The sequence below is a fragment of the Anolis sagrei genome, chromosome 13 (genome assembly GCF_037176765.1).
Source record: "Anolis sagrei isolate rAnoSag1 chromosome 13, rAnoSag1.mat, whole genome shotgun sequence".
NCBI lineage: Eukaryota > Metazoa > Chordata > Lepidosauria > Squamata > Dactyloidae > Anolis > Anolis sagrei.
In genome coordinates this window covers 769,607-796,403 of record NC_090033.1, presented here as the reverse complement: position 1 = coordinate 796,403, position 26,797 = coordinate 769,607, and the positions used below count along the sequence as shown (strand labels likewise).

The 26,797-nt window shown below is 42.2% G+C and overlaps 1 protein-coding gene across 2 annotated transcripts; it reads left to right on the top strand.

Annotated features, from left to right (window-relative positions):
- On the top strand, positions 1-26,797 carry RER1 (retention in endoplasmic reticulum sorting receptor 1). 2 transcript variants are annotated; one of them, XM_067472938.1, is made up of 8 exons: positions 1-172; positions 13,304-13,393; positions 15,542-15,646; positions 18,055-18,154; positions 19,549-19,627; positions 21,482-21,617; positions 23,102-23,167; positions 26,625-26,797. In XM_067472938.1, the coding sequence occupies exons 2-8, from the start codon at positions 13,313-13,315 to the stop codon at positions 26,637-26,639; spliced, it is 582 nt and encodes a 193-aa protein (XP_067329039.1). In that variant the 5' UTR covers positions 1-172; positions 13,304-13,312; the 3' UTR covers positions 26,640-26,797. The 2 variants fall into 2 exon arrangements, with proteins under 2 accessions (XP_067329039.1, XP_067329038.1); XM_067472937.1 differs by having other exon boundaries at positions 23,102-23,231.

Genomic DNA, 26,797 nt, shown 5'->3' with positions numbered 1-26,797 from the left:
CCCGGAAGCGGAAGCTGTGGGCCGGGCTCTCTTTCACAGAGGAGGAGGAGGAGGAGCCCGCAGCGGCCTCTCTGCCCGGTCAGGCGGGGCGGGAAGGAAGCGGAAGGCGAGGAGCCAGGAAGGAAGGAAGGAAGGAAAGGAGGAAGGAAGGGGAAACCGCCACGCCAGGCCTGTAAGTGGAGTCTCTCTGAGGGAAAGGGATCCTGGGGGAGGCCTACCAGGAAGGGAAATGCCATTTAGAGCAGGCTGAGGCCTAATTGGGCCTTCCAGGCGTTGTGGACTACAACTCCCAGCATTCCTCACAGCCTCAGGCCTTTTCCTTTCCTTTTCCCCCTCAGCCGCTAGCGGCTGAGTGGGAAAAGAAAAGGAAAAGGCCTGAGGCTGTGAGGAATGGTGGGAGTTGCACTTCACAACGCCTGGAAGGCCCAAGCTGGCCCAGACCTGATTCAGAATTGAGAACTTGGTATCTTGGGCCTTCTCCTGCCCACATTCCCCTTCTTCCATCCTCTCCTCTGGCCATCTGTTGGGAGGGCTTAGATTGTGCCCATTAGGTCCCTTCCATCTCAAGGATTCTCTCTATTTCTCTCTAGAGGTTTGCCAGCAGAGGCTGGGTGGCCATCTGTTGGGAGGGCTTGCATTGTGTCCATTAGGTCCCTTCCTTGGATTGTCCCTTCCATCTCAAGGATTCTCTCTCTTATAGATTATTTAACTCTTAGAGCAGTGGTTCTCCCCCCTCGGAGTCCCCAGGCGTTTTGGCCCACAACTCTCAGAAATCTCAAGTCAGTTTACCAGCGCAGTGGGTTAAACCCCTGTGCCGGCAGGACTGAAGACCGAAAGGTTGCAGGTTTGAATCCGGGGAGAGGCGGATGAGCTCCCTCGATCAGCTCCAGCTCCTCGTGCGGGGACATGAGAGAAGCCTCCCACAAGGATGATAAAAACATCAAAATCATCCGGGCATCCCCTGGACAACATCCTTGCAGACGGCCAATTCCCTCACACCAGAAGCGACTTGCAGTTTCTCAAGTCGCTCCTGACACGATTAAAAAAAAACAGCTGTTCAGATTTTTGGGAGGTTAAAACATCTGGGATCCCATAGGTTGAGAACCACTGTCTTAGAGGGTTGGACTAGATGGCTCCTGAGGTCCCCTCCAACTCAAGGATTTTGTCTGTCTGTCTGTCTGTCTGTCTGTCGAGGGTTGGACTTGATGGCCCTTGAGGTCTTAACTGAAGGATTCTATCTATCTAGCTGTCTATCTAGCTGTCTTAGGGGGTTGGACAATGGCCATAGAGGTCCCTTCCTACTCAAGGATTCTATCTGTCTGTCTGTCTTACAGGGTTGGACTTGATGGCCTTTGAGGTCCCTTCCAACTCAAAGATTCTATCTGTCTGTCTGTCTGTCTGTCTTACAGGGTTGGACTTGATGACCCTTGAAGTCCCTTCCAATTCAAAGATTCTATCTGTCTAGCAATCTATCTGTCTTAGAGGGTTGGACTTGATGGCCCTTGAGGTCCCTTCCAACTCAAGGGTTCTATCTATCTAGCTATCTATCTGTCTGTCTTAGAGGGTTGGACTTGATGGCCCTTGAGGTCCCAACTCAAGGTTTCTATCTATCTATATAGCTGTCTATCTAGCTGTCTATCTAGCTGTCTTAGGGGGTTGGATGATGGCCTTAAAGGTCACTTCCAACTCAAAGATTCTATCTATCTGTCTTACAGGGTTGGACTTGATGGCCCTTGAGGTCCCTTCCAATTCAAGGATTCTATCTATCTAGCTGTCTATCTATATGTCTTAGAGGGTTTGACTTGATGGCCCCTGAGGTCCCTTCCAACTCAAGGATTCTGTCTGTCTGTCTGTCTTACAGGGTTTGACTTGATGGCCCTTGAGGTCCCTTCTAACTCAAGGATTCTGTCTATCTGTCTTAGGGGGTTGAGTGTTCCTTACAACTCAATGATTCTATCTGTCTGTCTTAGAGGGTTGGACTTGATGGCCCTTGAGGTCCCTTCCAATTCAAGGATTCTATCTATCTATCTGTCTTAGAGGGTTGGACTTGATGGCCCTTAAGGTCCCTTCCAACTCAAGGATTCTATCTATCTTGCTGTCTATCTAGCTGTCTTAGAGGGTTGGACTTGATGGCCCTTAAGGTCCCTTCCAACTCAAGGGTTATATCTACCTACCTACCTATCTATCCTACTTTTATTCTACAGTACAGTTGCACCCACTCTGTCAAAGTTTGTTATGATATTGTGCTACACTGCCAAAATATGCAACCAGTATGGAAAATATGCACAATTATATTAGGATTAGATGAGTTTTTGATCCTGGGTGTTTTGAGGATGAGCCGTTGGAAATGCTTGTTCTTTTCCAGGAATGGTCCCTTGAGGATGAGGCTCTCTCAATTATTGGGTGAAAGGAGGCCTCTCACAACTAGGGCAAAGAAGCAAAGTGTGGGAAGTGCTCTGGGCACACGTGGTTTTGTCTCGCTAGTCCACAATATCTTCTGCTCTTATAGGCAAGGGGCTCTAGATGCAAAAGGTGTTTGATCTAGAACTTTCAAGTGTCCCGCTTCCCCCCCCTCTTCTTCCACTTTCCCCATTCATCCTTGGTTTACTTCAGCAGCTGCAATGTCGAATTCCAAAGACAAAAGTAGTAATGTTGTACAGGGAAGGGCACAGCAGACCCTTCCCTTCTCTGTAGACCACTGTTTCAGAGGGGTCGCCAAAGACCATCAGAAAACAGATTTCCTTCGCTGTGATTGGCTGGCCTCTCAACCACAGGGAGGGGAGAGCAGGTGTGGTCAGTGCATGGCAGCGTGGTGTGTATGTGTTTCTCAATCTGGGGGTCAGGACCTCTGGGGGAGTTGTGAGGGGGTTTCAGAGGGATCTCCAAGGACCATCAAAAATATGTATTTCCTTTGCTGTTATTGGCTGGCCTCTCAGCCGTGGGGGAGGGCTCTTTCTGAGACTCCAAGCAGGGAGGAGAGAGCAGGTGTGGTCAGTACATGGCTGCGTGGTGTGCATGTGTTTCTCAATCTGGGGGTCAGGACCTCTGGGGGAGTTGTGAGGGGGTTTCAGAGGGATCTCCAAGGACCATCAAAAATATGTATTTCTTTTCCTGTGATTGGCTGGCCTCTCAGCCATGGGGGAGGGCTGTTTCTGAGACTCCAAGCAGGGAGGGGAGAGCAGGTGTGGTCAGTACATGGCAGCGTGGTGTGCAGTATTTCTCAATCTGGGGGTCAGGACCTCTGGGGGAGTTGTGAGGGGGTTTCAGAGGGATCTCCAAGGACCATCAAAAATATATATTTTCTGATGGTCTTTGGCGACCCATCTGAAACCACTTCACGACCCCTCCCAGAGGTCCCGACCCACAGATTGGGTCGCCATGTACTGATCACACCTGCTCTCTCCTCCCTGCTTGGAGTCTCAGAAAGAGCCCTCCCCCATGGCTGAGAGGCCAGCCAATCACAGCAAAGGAAATACATATTTTGAATGGTCTTAGGAAGCCCTTTGGCAGAGAAGGCTCTCTGCCTGTCCTTCTCTTCCTTTTTTGGAGCAGACGGCAAATCCTCCCACCAAAAGCCCTTCTCCAATTGATTGACTGGCCTCTCAGCCAAGAGGAGGGCTGTTCCTGAGACTCCGAGCAGGTGTACTCGGTGCATGACAGCATGGTGCGCATGCGTAGGCAAGGGAGAGCGTGCAAGGCTGGAGGGAGGCTCGTGCCAAGGCATGAGGGTTCTGTGTGGGAAGTTTGGTCCAGTTCTTTCGTTGGCTGGGTTCAGAATGCTCTTGGATTGTAAATAAACTATAAATCTCAGCAAGTACAACTCCCAAATCACAAAATCAACCCCCCCTCCCCCAAACCCCACCAGTATTCAAATTTGGGTGTATCGGGTATTTGTGCCAAATTTGGGCCAGTGAATGAAAATACAGTACTTCCTGCATATCAGATATTTACATTATGATTCATAGGTAAAGGTAAAAGTTTTCCCTTGACATTAAGTCCAGGTGGGGGTTGGTGCTCATCGCCATTTCTAAGACACCTCCAAGGTCATGTGGCCGGCATGACCACATGGAGCACTGTTACCTTCCCGCCAGAGCGGTACCTATTAATCTACTCACACTTGCATGTTTTCAAACTGCTAGGTTGGCAGAAGCTGGGGCTGACAGCAGGAGCACACCCTGCTTCCCAGATTCGAACCTGCGACCTTTCGGTCAACAAGCTTAGCAGCTCAGTGGTTTAACCCACTATGCCTCAGGGGCTGTTATGATTCATAACAGTTGAGAGTGATTAGATGTCCCAGATTGTTTCCTCAGGCACATCTAATCACCTCTCGACAAAAGATTGCCTCAGGCACTGCCAGGCCATCAAATGCTAATCAAGGTGGTCAGTGAAACATTCCCACCTAGCTCCAGCAGACAAGGGTTCTTTGCCCCACCCTGGTCATTCCACAGATATATAAACCCACTTTCCTAGTCCCAATAGACTCACTACCTCTGAGGATGCTTGCCATTGATGCAGGCGAAACATCAAGAGAGAATGCCTCTGGAACATGGCTATATAGCCCCGAAAAACCTACAACAACCCAGTGATTCCTCTCTGTTGTTGTGCTGTTGTAATTTTAGTTTTTTTTAAATACTGGTAGCCAGATTTTGTTCATTTTCATGGTTTCCTCTCTTCTGTTGAAATTGTCCACCTGCTTCTTGTGGATTTCAATGGCTTCTCTGTGTAGTCTGACACGGTGGTTGTGAGAGTGCTCCAGCATTTCTGTGTTCTCAAATAATCTGCTGTGTCCAGGCTGGTTCATCAGCTATGGCTGACTTACCTGGCTGAAGTAGTCTGCCGTGCCTTTCATGTTCGTTGATGCGTGTCTGGGCAATGCTGCTGCGTGTGGTGGTCCCTCTGGAGACTTCTTGTCCACAGCTGCATGGTACACGGGAGACTCCTGCAGAAGTGAGAGGGTCCCTCTTGTCCTTTGCTGAACATAGGAGCATTGGTTAGATTTTCTTGGTGGGTCTGGAGATAGTTTGTATGTTGTGTTTCCTCCTCAGCTTCCCTCTGCGGTCAGTGGTTCCCTTGATGTCTGGCAAGAACACTCTTCCTCTGGGTGGATCTCGGTCTTGACTCTCGTGGCTTCTTCTCAGCTGTCTTGCAGCTCTTCTGATGTCTGAGGTGGAGTCTCTATTGGCCTGGAGAACTCAGTTGAGGTGCTTCAGTTCACCTTGGAGGAGGTGGGCTTCCCAGATTCTTTTTGTGCAGTAAATAAGAGCAACACTATGGCTTGTTCTTGGTCTCGCAGCTCTTCTGATGTCTGTGGTGGAGTCTCCATTGGCTTGGAGAGCCCAGTTGAGGTGCTTCAGTTCACCTTGGAGGAGGTGGGCTTCGCAGATTCCTTTTGCGCAGTAAATAAAGAGCAACACTATGGCTTGTTCTTGGCCTTGCAGCTCTTCTGATGTCTGAGGTGGAGTCTCCATTGGCCTGGAGATCTCAGTTGAGGTGCTTCAGTTCACCTTGGAGGAGGTGGGCTTCCCAGATTCCTTTTGCGCAGTAAATAAAGAGCAACACTATGGCTTGTTCTTGGCCTTGCAGCTCTTCTGATGTCTGAGGTGGAGTCTCCATTGGCCTGGAGAGCCCAGTTGAGGTGCTTCAGTCAATCTTGGAGGAGGTGGACTTCGCAGAGTTGGCATTGGATTACATAAAGCGTTGTTATGTGGTGTTGGTCTTCTCAGGAAGAGAGCCGTGCCTTTGAGGCCAGTAGGCAAATGAAGCCGTGGCTGTTGTTCAAAGAATCCCGATGTGCAATGTGTCCTGATCCCCAAAGGCTCCTGTTGTGCAGTAGGAGGCTGTGCCACGCATTGGGGCACGGTGTGCCATGCCCTGTTGTGTATTGTTGCCATGCCCTCACACAATTGAGCATTATGTCGGCCGTGTGGCTCCTCGATTGTAAAGTTATGCATGCTAGCCTCAATTGCAGGATCTCGGCCACTACACTGCCATTATAATGCAAATTGAACTGGATTATATGGCAGTGTAGAGTTGTATTAGGGTCCGCCATTGGTGGTGCAGCAGGTTAAACCACTGAGTTGCTGAACTAGCTGACCAAAAGGTTGGCGGTTCAAATCCTCTGTTAGGCCTAGTTTCTGCCAACCTAGCAATTTGAAAACATGCAAGTGTGAGTAGATTAATAGTTCTGCGGGACAGTAACAGTGCTTCATGCAGTCATTGTTCCAGAAGCATTCTCTCCTGACCTTTCACCTGCATCTATGGCAGACATCGTCAGTGGTTGTGAGGTCTGTTGAAAACTAGGCAAGTGGGGTTTACATATCTATGGAAGGTCCAGGGTGGGAGAAAGAACTCTTGTCTTTTAGAGGCAGGTGTGAACGTTGCAATTGGCCACCTTGATCACCATTAAATAGCCTTTCAGCTTCAAGGCCTGGCTGCTTACTGGCTGGATTTTATTGGATTTATAGGATTTTATTGTGTATTTTATATTGTATTTAATAATCTGGTGCTCATGTATTTATCTATTTGACTTGCCTTGTATGTGAAAGATCTATGATCTAAGCATCGAATAAACTACTACTGGCTGGGAGGATCCTTTGTTGGGAGGTGTTAGCTGGCCTTGATTGATTCTTATCTAGAATTCCTTAGTCTTTTGAGTGTTGCTCTTTATTTACTGTCCTGATTTTAGAGGTTTTTTTTATATTAGTGGCCAGAATGCGTTCATTTTCATGGTTTCCTCCTTTCTGTTATTATTATTATTTTTTTTACAGTATTTGTATACCGCTTTTCTCACCTCGAGGGGGACTCAAAGCGGTTTGAATTGAACTTGTCCACATGCTTGTGGATTTCAGTGGCTTCTCTGTGTAGTCTGACATGGTGGTTGTGAGAGTGGTCCAGCATTTCTGTGTTCTCGAATAATATGCTGTGTCCAGGTTGGCTCATCAAGTGCTCTGCTATGGCTGATTTCTCTGATTGAGTCAGTCTGCAGTTCTTTCATGTTCCTTGATGTGTGTCCAGGCAGTGCTATGTTTGGTGGTCCCTATGTAGACTTGTCCACATACAGTAGACTCCTGCAGAGATGAGATGATCCCTCTTGTCCTTTGCTGAATGTTTTGGATTTTCTTAACGGGTCTCTAGATAGTTTGTATGTTATGTTCCTTCATCAGCTTCCCTCTGCGGTCAGTGGTTCCCTTGATCTATGGCAAGAACCCTTTTCCTCTGGGTGGATCTTTGTCTTGACTCTCGTGGCTTCTTCTCGGTTGACTTGCAGGTCTTCGGATGTCTGTGGTGGAGTCTCCATTGGCCTGGAGAGCCCAGTTGAGGTGCTTCAGTTCACCTTGGAGGAGGTGGCCTTCGCAGATTCTTTTTGTGCAGTCAATAAAGAGCAACACTAAGGCGTGTTCTTGGTCTCACAGCTCTTCTGATGTCTGTGGTGGAGTCTCCATTGGCCTGGAGATCTCAGTTGAGGTGCTTCAGTTCACCTTGGAGGAGGAGGGCTTCGCAGATTCTTTTTGTGCAGTCAATAAAGAGCAACACTATGGCGTGTTCTTGGTCTCACAGCTCTTCTGATGTCTGTGGTGGAGTCCCCATTGGCCTGGAGATCTCAGTTGAGGTGCTTCAGTTCACCTTGGAGGAGGAGGGCTTCCCAGATTCTTTTTGCGTAGTAAATAAAGAGCAACACTATGGCTTGTTCTTGGCCTTGCAGCTCTTCTGATGTCTGCGGTGGAGTCTCCATTGGCCTGGAGAGCCCAGTTGAGGTGCTTCAGTCCACCTTGGAGGAGGTGGGCTTCCCAGATTCCTTTTGCGTAGTAAATAAAGAGCAACACTATGGCTTGTTCTTGGCCTTGCAGCTCTTCTGATGTCTGTGGTGGAGTCTCCATTGGCCTGGAGAGCCCAGTTGAGGTGCTTCAGTCCACCTTGGAGGAGGTGGGCTTCCCAGATTCTTTTTGCATAGTAAATAAAGAGCAACACTATGGCTTGTTCTTGGCCTTACAGCTCTTCTGATGTCTGTGGTGGAGTCTCCATTGGCCTGGAGAGCCCAGTTGAGGTGCTTCAGTCCACCTTGGAGGAGGTGGGCTTCCCAGATTCTTTTTGCGTAGTAAATAAAGAGCAACACTAGGGCTTGTTCTTGGCCTTGCAGCTCTTCTGATGTCTGTGGTGGAGTCTCCATTGTAGAACCCAGTTGAGGTAGTTCTGTTCACCTGTCTACCATTCAGCTGTGGACAAGTCTACATAGGGATCTTTGTCTTCGTTTCATCCACATGGCAAGACTGAACGATTGCTTCATATTTTATGAGTACTTTTTTCTTCTCGTTGACTTCTACTTGAGTCAGGAATGTAACTGGCTGCTTAATAGAGTAATCGGACTACCCTTGTGTGGTAGAAACAGTTGTATATTTTGACAACCCTGTTGCCTAAACTGAGCTGTTTACAAATGCCTTTGGAATGATTTTCTCTGCAAGTAAGACGTCATAGGGTTGTTGTGTGTTTTCTAGGCCATGTTCTGGAAGCACTCTCTCCTGACATTTTACCTGCATCTGTGGCAAGCATCCTCAGAGGTTGTGAGGTCTCTCCCTGTGAACCCTCCAGGAACTTGAGATCATCTGAGGAGGCCCTGCTCTCGATCCCGCCTGCTTCACAAGCATGTTTGGCGGGGACGAGAGGCAGAGCCTTCTCTGTGGTGGCCCATTGGCTGTGGAACTCCCTGCCTAGAAATATTAGATCGGCCCCCTCCTAGTGAAAACCTGGCTCTTTGGGCAAGCATTTGGAACCACAGCATGACCAGAAAAACTCAAATTGGAAAATGAACTAGGAAACGGCTAAGACGATGGAACGGTTGAGGATTTGAACAAGAAGGCATAGTTTTTATAATTTTTATTATTCATTGCTTTTATGGTCAGACTACACAGAGAAGCCATTGATATATCTGTGGAATGACCAGGGTGGGAGAAAGAACTCTTGTATTGCGATGTTTTTGCTTTTTATTAATGTATGTATTTTTATACATTTTTATGTATTTCTGGATGAGGGCGAACAAATTGAAGTTGAATCCAGACAAGACAGAGGTACTCCTGGTCAGTCGCAAGGCCGAACAGGGCATAGGGTTACAGCCTGTGTTGGATGGGGTCGCACTCCCCCTGAAGACGCAGGTTCGCAGCTTGGGTGTGACCCTGGATTCGTCGCTGAGCCTGGAACCCCAGGTCTCGGCGGTGACCAGGGGAGCATTTGCACAGCTCAGGCTCGTGCGCCAGCTGCGCCCGTATCTTGGGAAGTCTGACTTGGCCACGGTGGTACACGCTCTTGTCACATCCCGCCTAGACTACTGCAACGCTCTCTACGTGGGGCTGCCCCTGAAGACGGTCCGGAAGCTGCAACTAGTCCAATGCGCGGCAGCCATGATTCTAACAGGAGCGGAACGCAGGGAGCACACAACCCCCCTGTTGCACCAGCTCCACTGGCTGCCGATTTGCTACCGGGCCCAATTCAAGGTGTTGGTACTGGCCTATAAAGCCCTAAACGGTTCCGGCCCAAGATACCTATCTGACTGCATCTCGGCCTATGAACCCACCAGGACTTTGAGATCTTCCGGGGAGGCCCTGCTCTCGATCCCGCCAGTCCCTCAAGCACGGTTGGCGGGGACGAGAGATAGGGCCTTCTCGGTGGTGGCTCCTTGGCTGTGGAACGCCCTTCCTGTAGACGTTAGGCTGGCACCATCTCTCATGACATTCTGTAGAAAGCTGAAGACCTGGATGTTTGTGCAGGCGTTTGAGTGACTCAGTGCAATTCTGGTAATTTGAACATAGGAACGGAACAATGGACGACGAATTTGGATCACGCTTGGATGATGAGGCCATTGTGATAACTGTGTATTGATGATGGTTTATTAGCTAGTAATGGAAATGTGTAATTTAACTGTTTTGCATATTAATTATTGCTGTTTTTATTGTCTGTGCTGTTTGCTGTCTGGAAACCGCTGTGAGTTGCCCTCGGGCTTGAGATACAGCGGTATACAAGAATAGGAAATAAATATATATATATATATATATATATATATGGCATCTAATTGTTGCCAACTTGTACGCTGTCCTGAGTCGCCTTCGGGCTGATATGGGCAGGATACAAATGTTGTAAATAATGTAAATAAATAAATGCAGCATGCAAAACACACGACAACCCAGTAATTCCGGCCATGAAAGCCTTCGTCAATACATTGACCTGATATATTTTCTCAAATTAAAGGTAATATATCAAATCTTTAAATTATTTACATTGTGGGGACTTAGAGGGAGTTTCTTTTTCAATATGTCCATCATCTCCTTCGTAGCTTCCTCACTGTTGACAGTTGAGTGTGAGTTGAGATTTCCCCATTAATACGTCCTGCTCGGATATCCTGGCTCCAGGCTGACTTTCCTGTTCTCCTTCCTTCCTGCATCTGTCTTTCCCGTAGCTTACAGGGAGCGTTGCCCTGCCCCTTGGTGACGACAAACCAGGAAGTCCATGTTTGCTCTGGGTGATGTGGCACCTCTGCTGCTGCTGCTGCGATCCTTTGAACCACAACCGAAGGAATGTGCGCTTCCCAATCCCGCCCTTATGAATCAAAACAGGCAAAGGGCCCCGTTTGATCTCTCCTCGTCCTCTATGAAGTGTTTGCATTGACATTTGTCAATGGTGAGAGAGAAAAGCCAGGGAACGGATTCAGCCCATGACCAAAAGCGAATCCTTTATTCGAAGCAGGAGGCAGCATGTGATCTTTCAGACAGACCTCGTTACTCTATGTCATTGCCCAGCATTCAAATACAGCTTCTAATCTCTACTAGAACACTCTGGTTGAATCAACTAGACTCTTTCAGTTAATAATTATATATGTATGTATGTATGTATGTCGTGTCAGGAGTGACTTGAGAAACTGCAAGTCGCTTCTGGTGTGAGAGAATTGGCTGTCTGCAAGGACGTTGCCCAGATGATTTGATGTTTTTATCATCCTTGTGGGAGGCTTCTCTCATTTCCCCTTTGCATGAGGAGCTGGAGCTGATAGAGGGAGCTCATCCACCTCTCCCCAGATTCAAACCTGTGACCTGTCGGTCTTCAGTCCTGCCAGCACAGGGGTTTAACCCACTGCGCCACCGGGGGCTCCTAATTATTATTATTATTATTATTATTATTATTATTATTATTACTATATTACTAGCCATCCCCTGCCACACAGTGCTGTGGCCCAGACTGTGTATATGTGTTTGGTGTGTGTGTATGTTTGTGTATATGTGTATATATGTGTGCTTGCATGCATCTATGTGGTTTTGCACATGTGTTGTCATGTATTTTTTTTTGGTTTTTGGCTTTTAAAGTTTTTTTCTCCTGTGTTTTTCAGTGTTTTTGTGAGTGATGGTCACTTGTTGGCCCGAGAGGTGTCTTGTGTCCAAATCTGGTGGCAATTCGTGCAGTGGTTTTTGAGTTATGTTAATCCCACAAACGAATATTACATTTGTATTTATTTAGACTAGCTTTACCCACCACGTGTTGCTGTGGCCAACCTTTCCCTCCCTCTTTCTCTCCTTCCTTCTTTCTTTCTTTCTTTCTTTCTTTCTTTCTTTCTTTCTCTCCTTCCTTCCTTCCTTCCTTCCTTTTCTCTCCCTCCTTCCTTCCTTCCTTCCTTCCTTCCTTCCTTCCTTCCCTCCCTCCCTCCCTCCCTCCCTCCCTCCCTCCCTCTTTGTCTTCCCCTTGTACTTTCCCTTCTTCTTTCTTCCTTCTCTACCTGTTTCTTTCCTCCCTCCCTTTGCTCTTTGCTTCCATATTTCCTTGTCTCTTTCCTTCCTTCATTCCCTCATTCTCTTTCTTTCTTTCTCTCTCTCTCTCTCTCTCTCTCTCTCCTTCCCTCCCTCCCTTCTTCCTTCCTTCCTTCCCTCTTTTTCTTCCCCTTGTACTTTCCCTTCTTCTTTCTTCCTTCTCTACCTGTTTCTTTCCTCCCTTCCTTTGCTCTTTGGTTCCATCTTTTCTTGTCTCTTTCCTTCCTTCATTCCCTCATTCTCTTTCTTTCTTTCTTTCTTTCTTTCTCCCTCTCTCTCTCCTTCCCTTTCTTCCTTCCTTCCTTCCCTCTTTTTCTTCCTCTTGTACTTTCCCTTCTTCTTTCTTCCTTCTCTACCTGTTTCTTTCCTCCCTTCCTTTGCTCTTTGGTTCCATCTTTCCTTGTCTCTTTCCTTCCTTCATTCCCTCATTCTCTTTCTTTCTTTCTTTTTCTCTCTCTCTCTCCTTCCTTCCCTCCCTTCTTCCTTCCTTCCTTCCTTCCCTCTTTTTCTTCCCCTTGTACTTTCCCTTCTTCTTTCTTCCTTCCCTACCTGTTTCTTTCCTCCCTTCCTTTGCTCTTTGGTTCCATCTTTCCTTGTCTCTTTTCTTCCTTCCCTCCGTCTTTCTCTCTTTCGTTCCTTCTCTCCTTCCTTCACTCTCTCTTTCCTTTCTTCTCTCATTTTTTATTTCCTTCTCTCCTTCCTTTCTTCTCTACCTTTCTTTCTTTCCTTCATTCTCTCCTTCCCTCCTTCTTTCCCTCTTTCTCTCCTTCCTTTCTTCCCCCTTTCTGTGTATATGTATTTTGTGTGTGTATATATGCATATATGTGTGTATATACTTGTGTATATGTGTATATATATATGTGTGTGTGTGTGTTTGCGTATATATATGGTTTTGCGCATGCGTTGTAATGTATTTTTTTTTTGGCTTTTAAAGTCCCTTCGACTGTGTTTTTCAGTGTTTCTGTGAGTGATGGTCACTCGTTGGCCTGAGAGGGGTCTTGTGTCCAAATTTGGTGTCCATTCGTCCAGTGGTTTTTGAGTTCTGTTGATCCCACAAACGAACATTACAGTTTTATTTATATAGATACTAGCTTGGGTACCTGGCATTGCTCGGGTTATTTGAAAATGCCCAATTTTTAATTGTACAAAATACATATGGTTGTAGGTGAACTACAATTCCCATCTTGCCAGGTTAACCCCTGAAACTCCATTAGTACTCAAAGGTTGTTCTGTTGGTGAAGTTTGCTGTGGGATTCAGGGTGCTCTCTGTCTGTAGGGCAAACTTCAACTCCCAAAAAGGAAGGTCAGTTTCCCCCCAAACCACTCCAGCAATCAAATGTTGGCATATCCGATTGGTGTGCTACGTTTGGTCCAGATCCCTCCGTGCTTGGGGTCACAGTGCTCTCTACTGCAGATAAAAAACATGGGAAAATGCATCCCTGTGAATCTTTTGATTCATTCTCTGAAATTTAAACGAGTGGAAATGAATGTGTTTATTAATGCCATTGCTTTTGTTTCTACAGCCAAAAAAAATGTCCGAAGGAGACAGTACTGGTGATTCCATCCATGGCAAACCTTCAGTGGTCTATAGGTTTTTCACAAGACTCGGGCAGGTAGGTTCCACACATAATTCTTTTTGTGCTGCATATTCCTGACGTTTTGCAAAAGACAGATGGTCATTTTGTCAGCGCTGATTGTGTTTAAGTGCAGGCCAAGGTCTTGAGGCACTGCACCCAGTGTGCCAATCACCACTGGGACCACCTTGACTGGCTTGTGCCTGAGTCTTTGCAGTTCGATCTTTAAATCCTCATATCGTGTCAGCTTTTCCAGTTGTTTCTCTGCAATCCTGCTGTCGCCTGGGATTGCAACATCGACGATCCATACTTTGGTTTTTAACACGATTGTGAGGTCAGGAGTATTATGCTCCAAAATTCTGTCTGTCTGAATCCGGAAGTCCCAGAAGAGTTTGGCGTGTTCTTTCTCTGTAACTTTTTCTGGCTTGTGATCCCATCAAGTTCTTTGTGGCAGACAGATGGTGTTTGTGGCACAAGTTCCAATGAATCACCTGAGCAACGGTGTTGTGCCTCTGCTTGGAGTCTGTCTTGCGATCTTCTTGCAGCAGCTCAGGATGGGATCTAGTGTTTCATCTGCTTCCTTGCAGAGTCTACACTTGGGATCTGTTGTCGACTTTTCATTCTTCTTCTTCTTCTTCTTCTTCTTCTTATTATTATTATTATTTGAAACACAACAAGATGAGTCCACAGCAAACAAGATCACATTATTATTATGATTTAATAATAGTTTAATATTATTATATTATTCATTTGTTTATATTATTATTATTATTATTATTATTAGAAACACAACAAGATGAGTCCACAGCAAACAAGATCACATTATTATTATTATTATTATTATTATCATCATTTAATAATAGTTTGATATTATATTATTATATTATTCATTTGTTTATATTATTGTTATTGTTATTATTATTATTAATAGAAACACAACAAGGTGAGTCCACAGCAAACAAGACCACATTATTATTATTATTATTATTATTAAATAATAATAGTTTGATATTATATTATTATATTATTAGTTTGTTTATATTATTATTATTAGAAACACAACAAGATGAGTCCACAGCAAACAAGACAACATTATTATTATTATTATTATTATTATTATTATTATTATTATATAATAGTTTGATATTATATTGTTATATTATTAGTTTGTTTATATTATTATTATTATTATTATTATTATTATTATTATTATTTGAAACACAACAAGGTGAGTCCACAGCAAACAAGACCACATTATTATTATTATTATTATTATTATTATTATTATTATTAGAAACACAACAAGATGAGTCCACAGCAGACACTCTGCTGGCTGTTGTATTGGCTCACACGTCGGACACTTCCCAAGTGTCTAGGACTGTGTGATTTTATTATTATTATTATTATTATTTGAAACACAACAAGATGAGTCCACAGCAAACAAGCCCACATTATTATTATTATTATTATTATTATTATTATTATTATTATTATTATTTAATAATAGTTTGATATTATATTGTTATATTATTAGTTTGTTTATATTATTATTATTATTATTATTATTATTATTATTATTATTATTATTTGAAACACAACAAGATGAGTCCACACCAAACAAGATCACATTATTATTATTATTATTAAATAATAGTTTGATATATTATTAGTTTGTTTATATTATTATTATTATTATTATTATTATTATTATTATTTGAAACACAACAAGATGAGTCCACAGCAAACAAGATCACATTATTATTATTATTATTATTTAATAATAGTTTGATATATTATTAGTTTGTTTATATTATTATTATTTGAAACACAACAAGATGAGTCCACAGCAAACAAGATCACATTATTATTCATAATAGTTTGATATTATATTATTAGTTTGTTTATATTATGATTATTACGATTATTATTATTTGAAACACAACAAGATGAGTCCACGGCAAACAAGATCACATTATTATTATTATTATTATTATTATTATTATTAAATAATAGTTTGATATATTATTAGTTTGCTTATATTATTATTATTATTATTATTATTATTTGAAACACAACAAGATGAGTCCACAGCAAACAAGATCACATTATTATTATTATTATTATTATTATTATTATTATTATTAAATAATGACTGATGCTGAACGTTTTTTGCCCTGTTTCTTCTAGATTTACCAATCCTGGTTAGACAAGTCTACCCCGTATACTGCGGTACGATGGGTTGTGACATTGGGCTTAAGTTTTATCTACATGATCAGAGTTTATTTGCTACAGGTAAGAGGCATTCAATGGTCACCTACCACCAGTGTAAGAGACATAATGCAATGCTACGCTCGCTACTGATTTGCAGCCACAAATCTGCATTTTAATCAAAATGAGCTATTTGGATTTGGGAATCTGCTCCTGTCCTCATCTCATTGCAAAAGAATTGCAGATAAATCTGTTGAGAAGTACTGTTGAGATTATAAGCCCCATTCCAACATAGAAATGTAACCTCAAAACATCTAGAATGTGTATATTTTTAACACTGTTTGATTTATATTGTCCGAATATAAGCCAAGGCACCAAATTTTACCACGAAAATTTGGGAAAACATACTGACCCGAGTGTAAACCAAGGGCAGGAAATGCAGCAGCTAATGTTTTTACTAATGGTTATGATCTTATATGATATGCCAATGTTTTTAAATGTTTTTATGATGTTGTTGGGCATTGACTTGTTGCCTTGTGAACCGCCTCGAGTTGCCCGCGGGCAGAGAGGGGTGGAATATAAATATAGTAAGTAAGTCAGTAAATAAATAAATAAATGCTGTTAAATCTATATAAATAAAAATGTAATGTTCGTTTATGGGATTAACATAACTCTATGTAGCAGTGGTTCCCAACCTTTGGGCCTCCAGGTATTTTGGACTTCAACTCCCAGAAATCCCAGCCAGCTTACTAGCCGTGAGGAACTGTAAGAGCTGAAGTCCAAAGGTTGGGAACCACTGATATAGACAAACATATTTATAGATCTATAGGGGTTGCAAAGGCCAGTGAACACTTCCAAGGGAACAAAAATGCACATATAAAGTTAATACATGCCCTGAGTCCCGTCCCACCCCCCCAGGGCCACTTTGAGTCCCCCCAGGGGTGAGAAAGGTGGTATATAAATACTGTAAATAAATAAAAAGCCAGGAAATAGGATGGGTTTGAAAGAGAGCCATACAAACAAGGAGGACGTGAAATAGATCTCCTTTCCCTCCTCCCCTCCCCTTTGACTGGAACAGAAAACACACTCTTTAGGGAGGGGAAGAAGAGAGAGAAATATATCCTATATCACAAGCAATGGCCTCCAGGCTCCGCTGCCTGGCCGAGGGAGGCTTTTTTCAGCTCAAAAAAGGATCTGAAACACTTGGCTTATCTTCGAATATATTTTTATTTATTTCTTTACGTCACTTTTATCCCGGTCTTTTGAGCCCGAAGGCGACTCAGGGCAGCATACAAATCGGCAACAATTAGTAGGCCATGGTTCTAAATGGTTCTAAAGTACTTACATAACTAAAGTTCTGGTGGTGAAAACTAGGGGGTGCTGGTGCTTTGCTTCTACAGTGTTGCTAAAGTTCTGGTGGTGAAAATTTCAGAACTCTAACACAACTTTCAAAAATTTCATTATTGGTGATTTTTATGACAGAACCTATTAGGAACCGCCATTTATAATGAAATTTTTGAAAGTTATGTTAGAGTTCTGAAATTTTCACCACCAGAACTTTAGCAACACTATAGAAGCAAAGCACCAGCGCCCCCTAGTTTTCACCACCAGAACTTTAGTTTTGTAAGTACTTTAGAACCATGAATTGCACATGCCCAGGGGCGGCTCAACCCCTTACGCAAAGTAAGCCTTTGCAGTAGAGTTTATTTTGCCCATGGGCGCTCTTGAGGTGCTCTTGGGGGAAAATAGAATTTGACATTTGGGAGTTGTAGTTCTGTAGTCGTAGCATTCTGAACTCCACCAATGATGGAAATGAACCAAATATGGCACACAGAACTCCCACGATGAACAGAAAATATATATCGGTGATTGTTTGCTTACCGTTGAAAATTACCTAGGGCTGCCTCTGCACATGCCTAACAATTAGATGCCACATATATATACATAGATTTTATTTATTTATTTATTTATTTGCTTTATTTTTATACCGCATTTTTCAGCCTAATCGGCGACTCAGTTAGATCAGTTAAAAGCAATTAAAACACATCATAAAATCCATATAGAAATCATAAAAAAAAAATCTATAACAGCCAATGTCTTCCAGTCCAATTCCTCGTCCGTTTACGTCGTCTTAGCTGTTCCATGTTCATATTCCAATCTTGTGTTTATCTGGTCACGCTGATGTTCTGAACGCTTGCTCAAAGAGCCAGGTTTTCACTCTTTTCCAAAAGGTCAGGAGGGAGGGGGCTGATCTAATATCCCTGGGAAGGGAGTTCCACAGCCAGGGGGGCCACCACTGAGAAGGCCCTGTCTCTCGTCCCCGCCGGATGCGCCTGTGAGGCAGGCAGGATCGAGAGCAGGGACTCCCCTGAAGATCTTAAATTTCTATACGGCAAATCTCTAATGTTGTTTTTTAATACTGTGTAATTCACATGAATTCCTTATAATGTGACATTCTGCCTTTCCTCTCTCCTCTTCTCTTTCCTTTCCAGGGTTGGTACATTGTGACATATGCCTTGGGCATCTACCACCTAAACCTTTTCATAGCTTTCTTGTCGCCAAAGGTAGATCCCTCTTTAATGGAAGATTCAGGTATAAAGAACCTTTGCTCTTTTGCTTTGATCTTGTCTTGTTTTGTACGACCGCTGTGTCATATTTGAATTAGATAATCATACAAAATAGTGAAACGAGATGCAATGTGGAGTCACGCATCTGAATAGTGGCATCTTGCTAATTTCAACCATTCCTAATTACTATAAACCAGATATATTGTAGTTGCATAAATCTGCCACTATTAATTGACAGCATCATTTCAAATACTTTTAAGACTACTAATATAATATTATATGTGTTTTATGAGTGATGGTCACTTGTTGGCCTGATAGGTGCATTGTGTCCAAAGTTGGTGTCAATTCGTCCACTGGTTTTTGAGTTATGCAAATCCCACAAACAAACATTACATGTTTATTTCTCTCTCTCTCTCTATACATACATACATACATACTCTGTGCATAATAAGTACCTTAAACACAAAATGAACCAATGAACAAAATCACACCAAATTTGGCAACAAAACATCTCGCAACACAAGGAGTGACCATCACTCAAAAAATGATGATTTCGTCATTTGGGAGTTATAGTTGCTGGGATTTATAGTTCACCTACAATCAAAGAGCATTCTGGACTCCATCAACAATGGAATTGAACCAACTTGGGACACAGAACTCCCATGACCAACAGAAAATACTAGAAGGGTTTGGTGGACATTGACCTTCAGTTTGGGAGTTGTAGTTCGCCTCCATCCAGAGAGCACTGTGGACTCAAACACTGATGGATCTGGACCAAACTTGGCACATGCACTCAATACGCCCAAATATGAACACAGATGGAGTTTGGGGGAAATAGACCTTGACATTTGGGAGTTGTAGTTACTGGGATTTATAGTTCACCTACAATCAAAGAGCGTTCTGAACCCCACCAAAAACAGAACTGGGGCAAACTTCCCACACAGACCCCCATGACCAACAGGCCATCTAGTCCAACTCCCTTCACTGGGGCAAGAAAACGTAATCAAAGCCCTCCTGACAGAGAGCCATCCAGCCATAGATATAGATAGATCTATATGATTCACACACAGAGAGATATAGTATCATAGATTTGAAAGGGACCCCTGAAGAAGGATGATTATATGTTGTATGTTCCAGAGTAGCCAAACCAGACACTCTCCACATCAACACTGACAAAGAAACAGCTAGAAATACTGTTTACCCACAAGCAGAAAGACATCAGACGTATTAGAAACCAACACTTTCTCATTACTTTATTTTCCAGATCAACAGACTGGGCCACAGCAACACCTGGCAGGGGACGGCTAGTAATAATATAAAGTTACTCCATTGAGCCATGACAATGCCCTTAACCACTCATAATCACACAACTGATGATGGAATGCTTGTTTCAAAGCTTATTGTTTCTTCCTTCCCCAGATGAGGGTCCTTCATTACCCACAAAACAAAATGAGGAATTCCGGCCCTTCATTCGAAGGCTGCCAGAGTTCAAGTTCTGGTGAGTAACTTCTCCTGAGATTTTCCCCCCTCTTCTTTTCCTCCCACCATACACTCTGCCAACTGTCAGCCCAGCTCATTGTTTACCTAAGCAATTTGAAAACAGCTTTAGCTGTGATTACAGAAATTAGGAACCGCTAAAAAAGCGAGGGAGGTGTTTTACGTCACCATAAAGAGATCAGGAAATGCTGGGTGACCTCCATCTCCCCGAAGGGACTCGGGGCAGCTTACATGGGGCCAAGCCCAAGGCAGAATACAATTAAAAACAAAGCAATAACAATTAAGACAGCATCAAACAGTGTAAAACAACATAACAATAATAGCTGGCAACAACAACAGCAGCAGACTTAATTTTGGAGGGGAAAAGAACCAATTAGGAACTGCCATTTATAACGAAATTTTGAAAGTTTTGTTAGAGTTCTGAAGTTTTCACCACCAGAACTTTAGCAACACTTTAGAGGCAAAGTACCAGTGCCCCGTAGTTTTGTAAATACTTTCGAAGCATTTAGAACCATGGCTTGCCCATGCCTAATGTTTACAGTGGACTTTGCAGAAGATGCTCCAGCTGTACTTCATAAAAAGGGGAAATCAGCCTGTTTAGCAAGCCTTGTAAAAGCTGGTGTGTGAGGAGATAGAGTGGTATATAAATAAAGATGATGATGATTATTATTATGTACTTTAGAAACATTTAGAACCATGGATTGCCCATGGCTAATGTTTACAGAGGACTTTGCAGAAGATACTCCAGCTGTACTTCATAAAAAGGGGGAATCAGCCTGTTTAGCAAGCCTTGCAAAAGCTGGTGTGTGAGGAGATAGAGTGGTATATAAATAAAGATGATGATGATTATTATTAAGTACTTTGGAAGCATTTAGAACCATGGATTGCCCATGGCTAATGTTTGTAGTGGACTTTGCAGAAGATGCTCCAGCTGTACTTCATAAAAAGGGGAAATCAGCCTGTTTAGCAAGCCTTGTAAAAGCTGGTATGTGAGGAGATAGAGTGGTATATAAATAAAGATGATGATGATGATGATTATTATTATTATTAAGTACTTTGGAAACATTTAGAACCATGGATTGCCCATGCCTAATGTTTACAGTGGACTTTGCGGAAGATGCTCCAGCTGTACTTCATACAAAGGAGAAATCAGCCTGTTTAGCAAGCCTTGTAAAAGCTGGTGTGTGAAGAGATAGAGTGGTATATAAATAAAGATGATGATGATGATGATGATGATGATTTACTTTAGAAGCATTTAGAACCATGGATTGCCCATGGCTAATGTTTGCAGTGGACTTTGCAGAAGAGGCTCCAGCTGTACTTCATACAAAGGGGAAATCAGCCTGTTTAGCAAGCCTTGTAAAAGCTGGTGTGTGGGGAGATAGAGCGGTATATAAATAAAGATGATGATGATTATTATTATTATTAAGTACTTTGGAAGCATTTAGAACCATGGATTGCCCATGGCTAATGTTTACAGAGGACTTTGCAGAAGATGCTCCAGCTGTACTTCATACAAAGGGGGAATCAGCCTGTTTAACAAGCCTTGCAAATGCTGGTGTTCTCTCAGTAGATGTTTGCTTTTGAGACCTATTTCCTATACCTATACCCCAACCACACACATGCATACAGATTTTAAATTTTATTATGTGTATAGATTTCATTCCAGTAGCAATTTCCGCATTTTCTCTTTACATACTGATTTAATAGTATGTTTCCGATTCAGCTCCATAACCTGCTGGACACTCTCCAGCAGGTTATGGAGCCTGCTGGAGACCCAAAGTAACTTCTGAGTTGCAATTAAACGGTTTGAAAAGAGTTTTATGGCAGCCGCTCCCTTCCTTTTCCCTTCAAGGCACTCGGCTACGAAAGGCATCCTGGTCGCAATGACGTGTACATTCTTTGAGGCTTTCAACGTTCCCGTGTTTTGGCCCATTCTCGTGATGTACTTCATTATGCTTTTCTGCATCACCATGAAGAGGCAAATCAAGGTAAGAATATATATAGCGGAAGGCAGTCATTCATTATACGATGTAACAAAATGTCAAAAAATCATAGCATTCACAAAACAATATTATTTGCGCTTGGTACAGTCACTCAAAAAAGTTAGCAGAGTTTACTTTTCAGTTCTTATTAGCAACTTTTAATTACAGTCCAACAAGCAGGCCTTAATATTATACTAGTGTCTCCAAAATTATTAACTCCACTCATACAACTTCCATACTCCCATTCATTCCCACACAACATATTAAATTCAAATTTCTCAAATCTGCATATTAAATTTTTGTAACACTTGTACTGAAATTTGGGAGCATCTTACAATTGGTGACGTCTTACCATTGAAGAAATATTATATGCGCTTGGTACAGTCATTCAAAAAAGTGTCAACGCCGTATGTTCTTGCATCGAGTTGAACGTAAATCAACTCGATGTTCAACTACAGATTTATGTTTGACTTGACGCAAGAACATATGGCATTGATACTTTTTTGAGTGACTTTAGCAAGCGCATATAATATTGTTTTGTTAATGCTATGATTTGGAACTGTGTAAGTTTCACCAGTCACATTATTGGCTGGACTGATTTATTTTACTTTTTGTGTACAAGTGGGCTATTGTGTTGTATGTATAGATATAACAACAACAGCAACAAGTATTTTTAGTATTTTGTATTTTCAATCCATCTCAGTTTCCTGGCGAGATGTTGGTGTTGATCTTATGTTGACTTCCTTCTTCACAATGTAAAAATTTATGTTGTCACTGTCCTGATTCTTAGCAGAGTTTTCAGTTCTTGTTAGCAACTTTTAATTACAGTCCAACAAGCAGGCCTTAATATTATCTTAGTGTCTCCAAAATTATTAACTCCACTCATACAACTTCCATTCATTCCCACACAACATATTAAATTCAAATGAATTTTTTGTGACACTTGTACTGAAATTTGGGAGCGTCTTACAATTGATGACGTCATACCATTGAAGAAATATTCTATTTTGTATTTTCAATCCATCTCAGTTTCCTGGCGAGATGTTGGTGTTGATCTTATGTTGACTTCCTTCTTAACATTGTAAAAAATTACGTTATCACTGCCCCGATTCTTAGCAGAGTTTACTTTTCAGTTCTTATTAGCAACTTTTAATTACAGTCCAGCAAGCAGGCCTTAATATTATACTAGTGTCTCCAAAATTATTAACTCCACTCATACAATTTCCATCCTTCCATTCATTCCCACACAACATATTAAATTCACATTTCTCAAATCTGCATATTAAATTTTTGACACTTGTACTGAAATTTGGGAGCATCTTACAATTGAAGAAATACAGTCGTCGCTGACTTGCTCATGAACAAATGCGACAATAGCTTCCCTTGTTGTCGAACGTGGTCTTTGTTTGAGCAAGAAAGCTATGTGGGGGAGGGGACAGGACGGGAATTGTACGGCGTTGCTTCATTTTCCTCTTTTTCTTTCTTTGCAGCATATGATAAAATACCGATATATACCCTTCACGCATGGCAAGAGGAAATATAAAGGGAAGGAAGAGGTGGGGAAGGCCTTTGCGAGCTAGGATCTCCCCCTTGAGCCTGATGACCAACTCCTTATACATTGTAATTAAAAAGACCGGTTTTGAGCCATTGTAACGATGCCTCTTTTCTTCATACTAAATCAGAGAGGATTTAACATTTTTTTAAATTGTGGACCAAGCGTCGTCCCGCCTTTAAGTATTGCAGATTTGTATTGGATTTCTTCATTGGAGCCAGTTGCCAAAAGCGGTTTCTCTTTTTCTGGGAGGCTCATACAAGCCACCCAATGTTTTTATGGGTACAGATCTCTCATAGGAACTCTCTATGTTCATCGTCTTCAGGGTTTGGTGGCTAGTTTCACCCGTCTTTTTGAGAGCCACGCACATCACAAGGCATAGGAAAACGTGGAAATGTATATACCGTATATACTCAAGTATAAGCCATCTGAATATAAATGCAGTAGCTACTGGGAAATTCCAAAAATAAAAATAGATCCCAATAAAATTACATTACTTGAGGCATCCGTAGGTTGAATGTTTTTGAATATTTACTGTAAACTAGCTCTGTAAGTGGAAAAGCAGGATAAGCAGAAACAATATGGCATCAACAATAATTTAATATATTGTCAAAGGCTTTCATGGCTGGAATCACTGGCTTGTTGTAGGTTTTTCGGGCTATATGTGTCAGGAGTCAATTTCTGACGGCATGAAGACAACACAAATTCCCTCCGTGACATCCTGACTGAATCATCCTGGCTGAATCAATTCTCTCTCTGTGACATTTTGAAGCCAGCAGAGTCCGCTGGAAGCCTTGTATTGGAACTTGTGAAGCAACAAGCTCTAATAAGGAAACTGAGAAGAGGGGGAGATGGGCAGGAAAGGTGTATAAAAGGAAGTGGTGGTGGGGAAAAGTCAGTAGTGTCTTTGCTGTAGAGAGACAAGCAATATATCCATTTCAAAGCAAAACCGGCTTGTGAGTGGTCATTTAATATTGCTATATAGATCCTACAGTCTTACAATATGGCCATGTTCTCTCCTGACTTTTTGCCTGCATTTATGCTTGCCATAGATGCAGGTGAAACGTCAGGAGAGAATGCTTCTAGAACATGGCCATATAGCCCAAAAAACCTACAACAACCCAGTGATTCCATGCTTGCCATAGATGCAGGCGAAACGTCAGGAGAGAACGCTTCTAGAACATGGCCATATAGCTCGAAAAACCTACAACAACCTAGTGATTCCATGCTTGCCATAGATGCAGGCGAAACGTCAGGAGAGAATGCTTCTAGAACATGGTGATATAGCTCGAAAAACCTACCACAACCCAGTGATTCCATGCTTGCCATAGAATGCAGGCGAAGCGTCAGGAGAGAATGCTTCTAGAACATGGCCATATAGCCCGAAAAACCTGCCACAATAATTTAATAATAATAATATTAATAATAATACAGGAGTCTCACTCATCTGACATAAACAGGTCGGCAGAATGTTGGATAACCGGAAATGTCGGATAATATGGAGACTCCTACCGTTACCCATCCAAAGCGGGACTAGACACCTAGAATATAGGCATGGGCAATCCATGGTTCTAAATGGTTCTAAAGAACTTACAAAACTAAAGTTCTGGTAGCGAAAACTAGGGGGCACTGGTGCTTTGCTTCTACAGTGTTGGTAAAGTTCTGGAGGTGAAAATTTCAGAACTCTAACAAAACTTCATTATTGGCAATTTCCATGAACGAACCAATTAGGAACTGCCACATATAATGACATTTTGAAAAATTTGTTAGAGTTCTGAAATTTTCACCTCCAGAACTTTACCAACACTGTTGAAGTTTTCACCACTGAAAAACCTACAACGACCCAGTTCACCAACTGTTAGGAACTATGGGAGCTGAAGTCCAAAACATCTGGAGATCCAAAGGTTGGGAACCAATGATATATTGAAACATATCTATAGATCTACAGGACTATAGATCTATAGGGCCACTTCCAAGGGAACAAAAATGCACATATAGAGTTAATATATTTAGATACACAAACAAAAAGTCAGGAAATTTGGTGGGTTTGAAAGAGCCATACAAACAAGGCGGAGATGAAATATATCTCTCTCCTCCCGTCCCTTTTGTTAGAAAAGAAAACACACTGTTAAGGGAGGGGAAGAAGAGAGAGAGAATATATCACGCATAGCCTGAAAAACCTACAACGACCCAGTTCACCAACTGTTAGGAACTATGGGAGCTGAAGTCCAAAACACCTGGAGGTCCAAAGCTTGGGAACCAATGATATATTGAAACATATCTATAGATCTATAGGACTATAGATCTGTAGGGCCACTTCCAAGGGAACAAAAATGCACATATAGAGTTAATATGTTTAGATACACACACAAAAAATCAGGAAATTTGGTGGGTTTGAAAGAGCCATACAAACAAGGCGGAGATGAAATATATCTCTCTCCTCCCGTCCCTTTTGTTAGAAAAGAAAACACACTGTTAAGGGAGGGGAAGAAGAGAGAGAGAATATATCACGCATAGCCTGAAAAACCTACAACGACCCAGTTCACCAACTGTTAGGAACTATGGGAGCTGAAGTCCAAAACACCTGGAGGTCCAAAGCTTGGGAACCAATGATATATTGAAACATATCTATAGATCTATAGGACTATAGATCTGTAGGGCCACTTCCAAGGGAACAAAAATGCACATATAGAGTTAATATGTTTAGATACACACACAAAAAATCAGGAAATTTGGTGGGTTTGAAAGAGCCATACAAACAAGGCGGAGATGAAATATATCTCTCTCCTCCCGTCCCTTTTGTTAGAAAAGAAAACACACTGTTAAGGGAGGGGAAGAAGAGAGAGAGAATATATCACGCATAGCCTGAAAAACCTACAACGACCCAGTTCACCAACTGTTAGGAACTATGGGAGCTGAAGTCCAAAACACCTGGAGGTCCAAAGCTTGGGAACCAATGATATATTGAAACATATCTATAGATCTATAGGACTATAGATCTGTAGGGCCACTTCCAAGGGAACAAAAATGCACATATAGAGTTAATATGTTTAGATACACACACAAAAAATCAGGAAATTTGGTGGGTTTGAAAGAGCCATACAAACAAGGCGGAGATGAAATATATCTCTCTCTTCCCGTCCCTTTTGTTAGAAAAGAAAACACACTGTCAAGGGAGGGGAAGAAGAGAGCGAGAATATATCACGCATGGCACTGACTTTTTCAGCTCAAAAAAAGGGATGAAAAACTTGGCTTATCTTCCAGTATATACGGTAAATAAATTCAATATTTTATTTAGTTTTTGTGGTGAAGAAGAGGCTGGTGTTTGGCTCTTTCATAACAATTCTATATTATTCTTAGCTAAGACATTTTTTTAAATCGCTAAATACCTGGAATTATAAATATATTCGGTGGCCATTGACATTTCTTTGATACCTATTTTTTTTTCTAAATTGACTTAGGTTTGTTTCATGTGACGTCCTTTCCAAGAGACTTTGCCACGGCAGATGAGACTTTGTGGGTTTTAATCTTCTATGGAGAGAAATACGATCTGCATGTATCAATTTTTTTTGATGTTATAGAGCTATAAACAATTTTACTGATTGACTTTTTAAAAATTCCAACTTTATTAAAA

Coding starts and splice junctions, on each gene's coding strand:
- RER1 (XM_067472937.1), top strand. CDS start 13,313: ATGTCCGAAGGAGACAGTACTGGTGATTCCATCCATGGCAAACCTTCA. Junction 19,628..21,481: donor CTGCCAGAGTTCAAGTTCTG/GTGAGTAACTTC, acceptor TTTCCCTTCAAG/GCACTCGGCTACGAAAGGCA. Junction 21,618..23,101: donor CCATGAAGAGGCAAATCAAG/GTAAGAATATAT, acceptor CTTTCTTTGCAG/CATATGATAAAATACCGATA.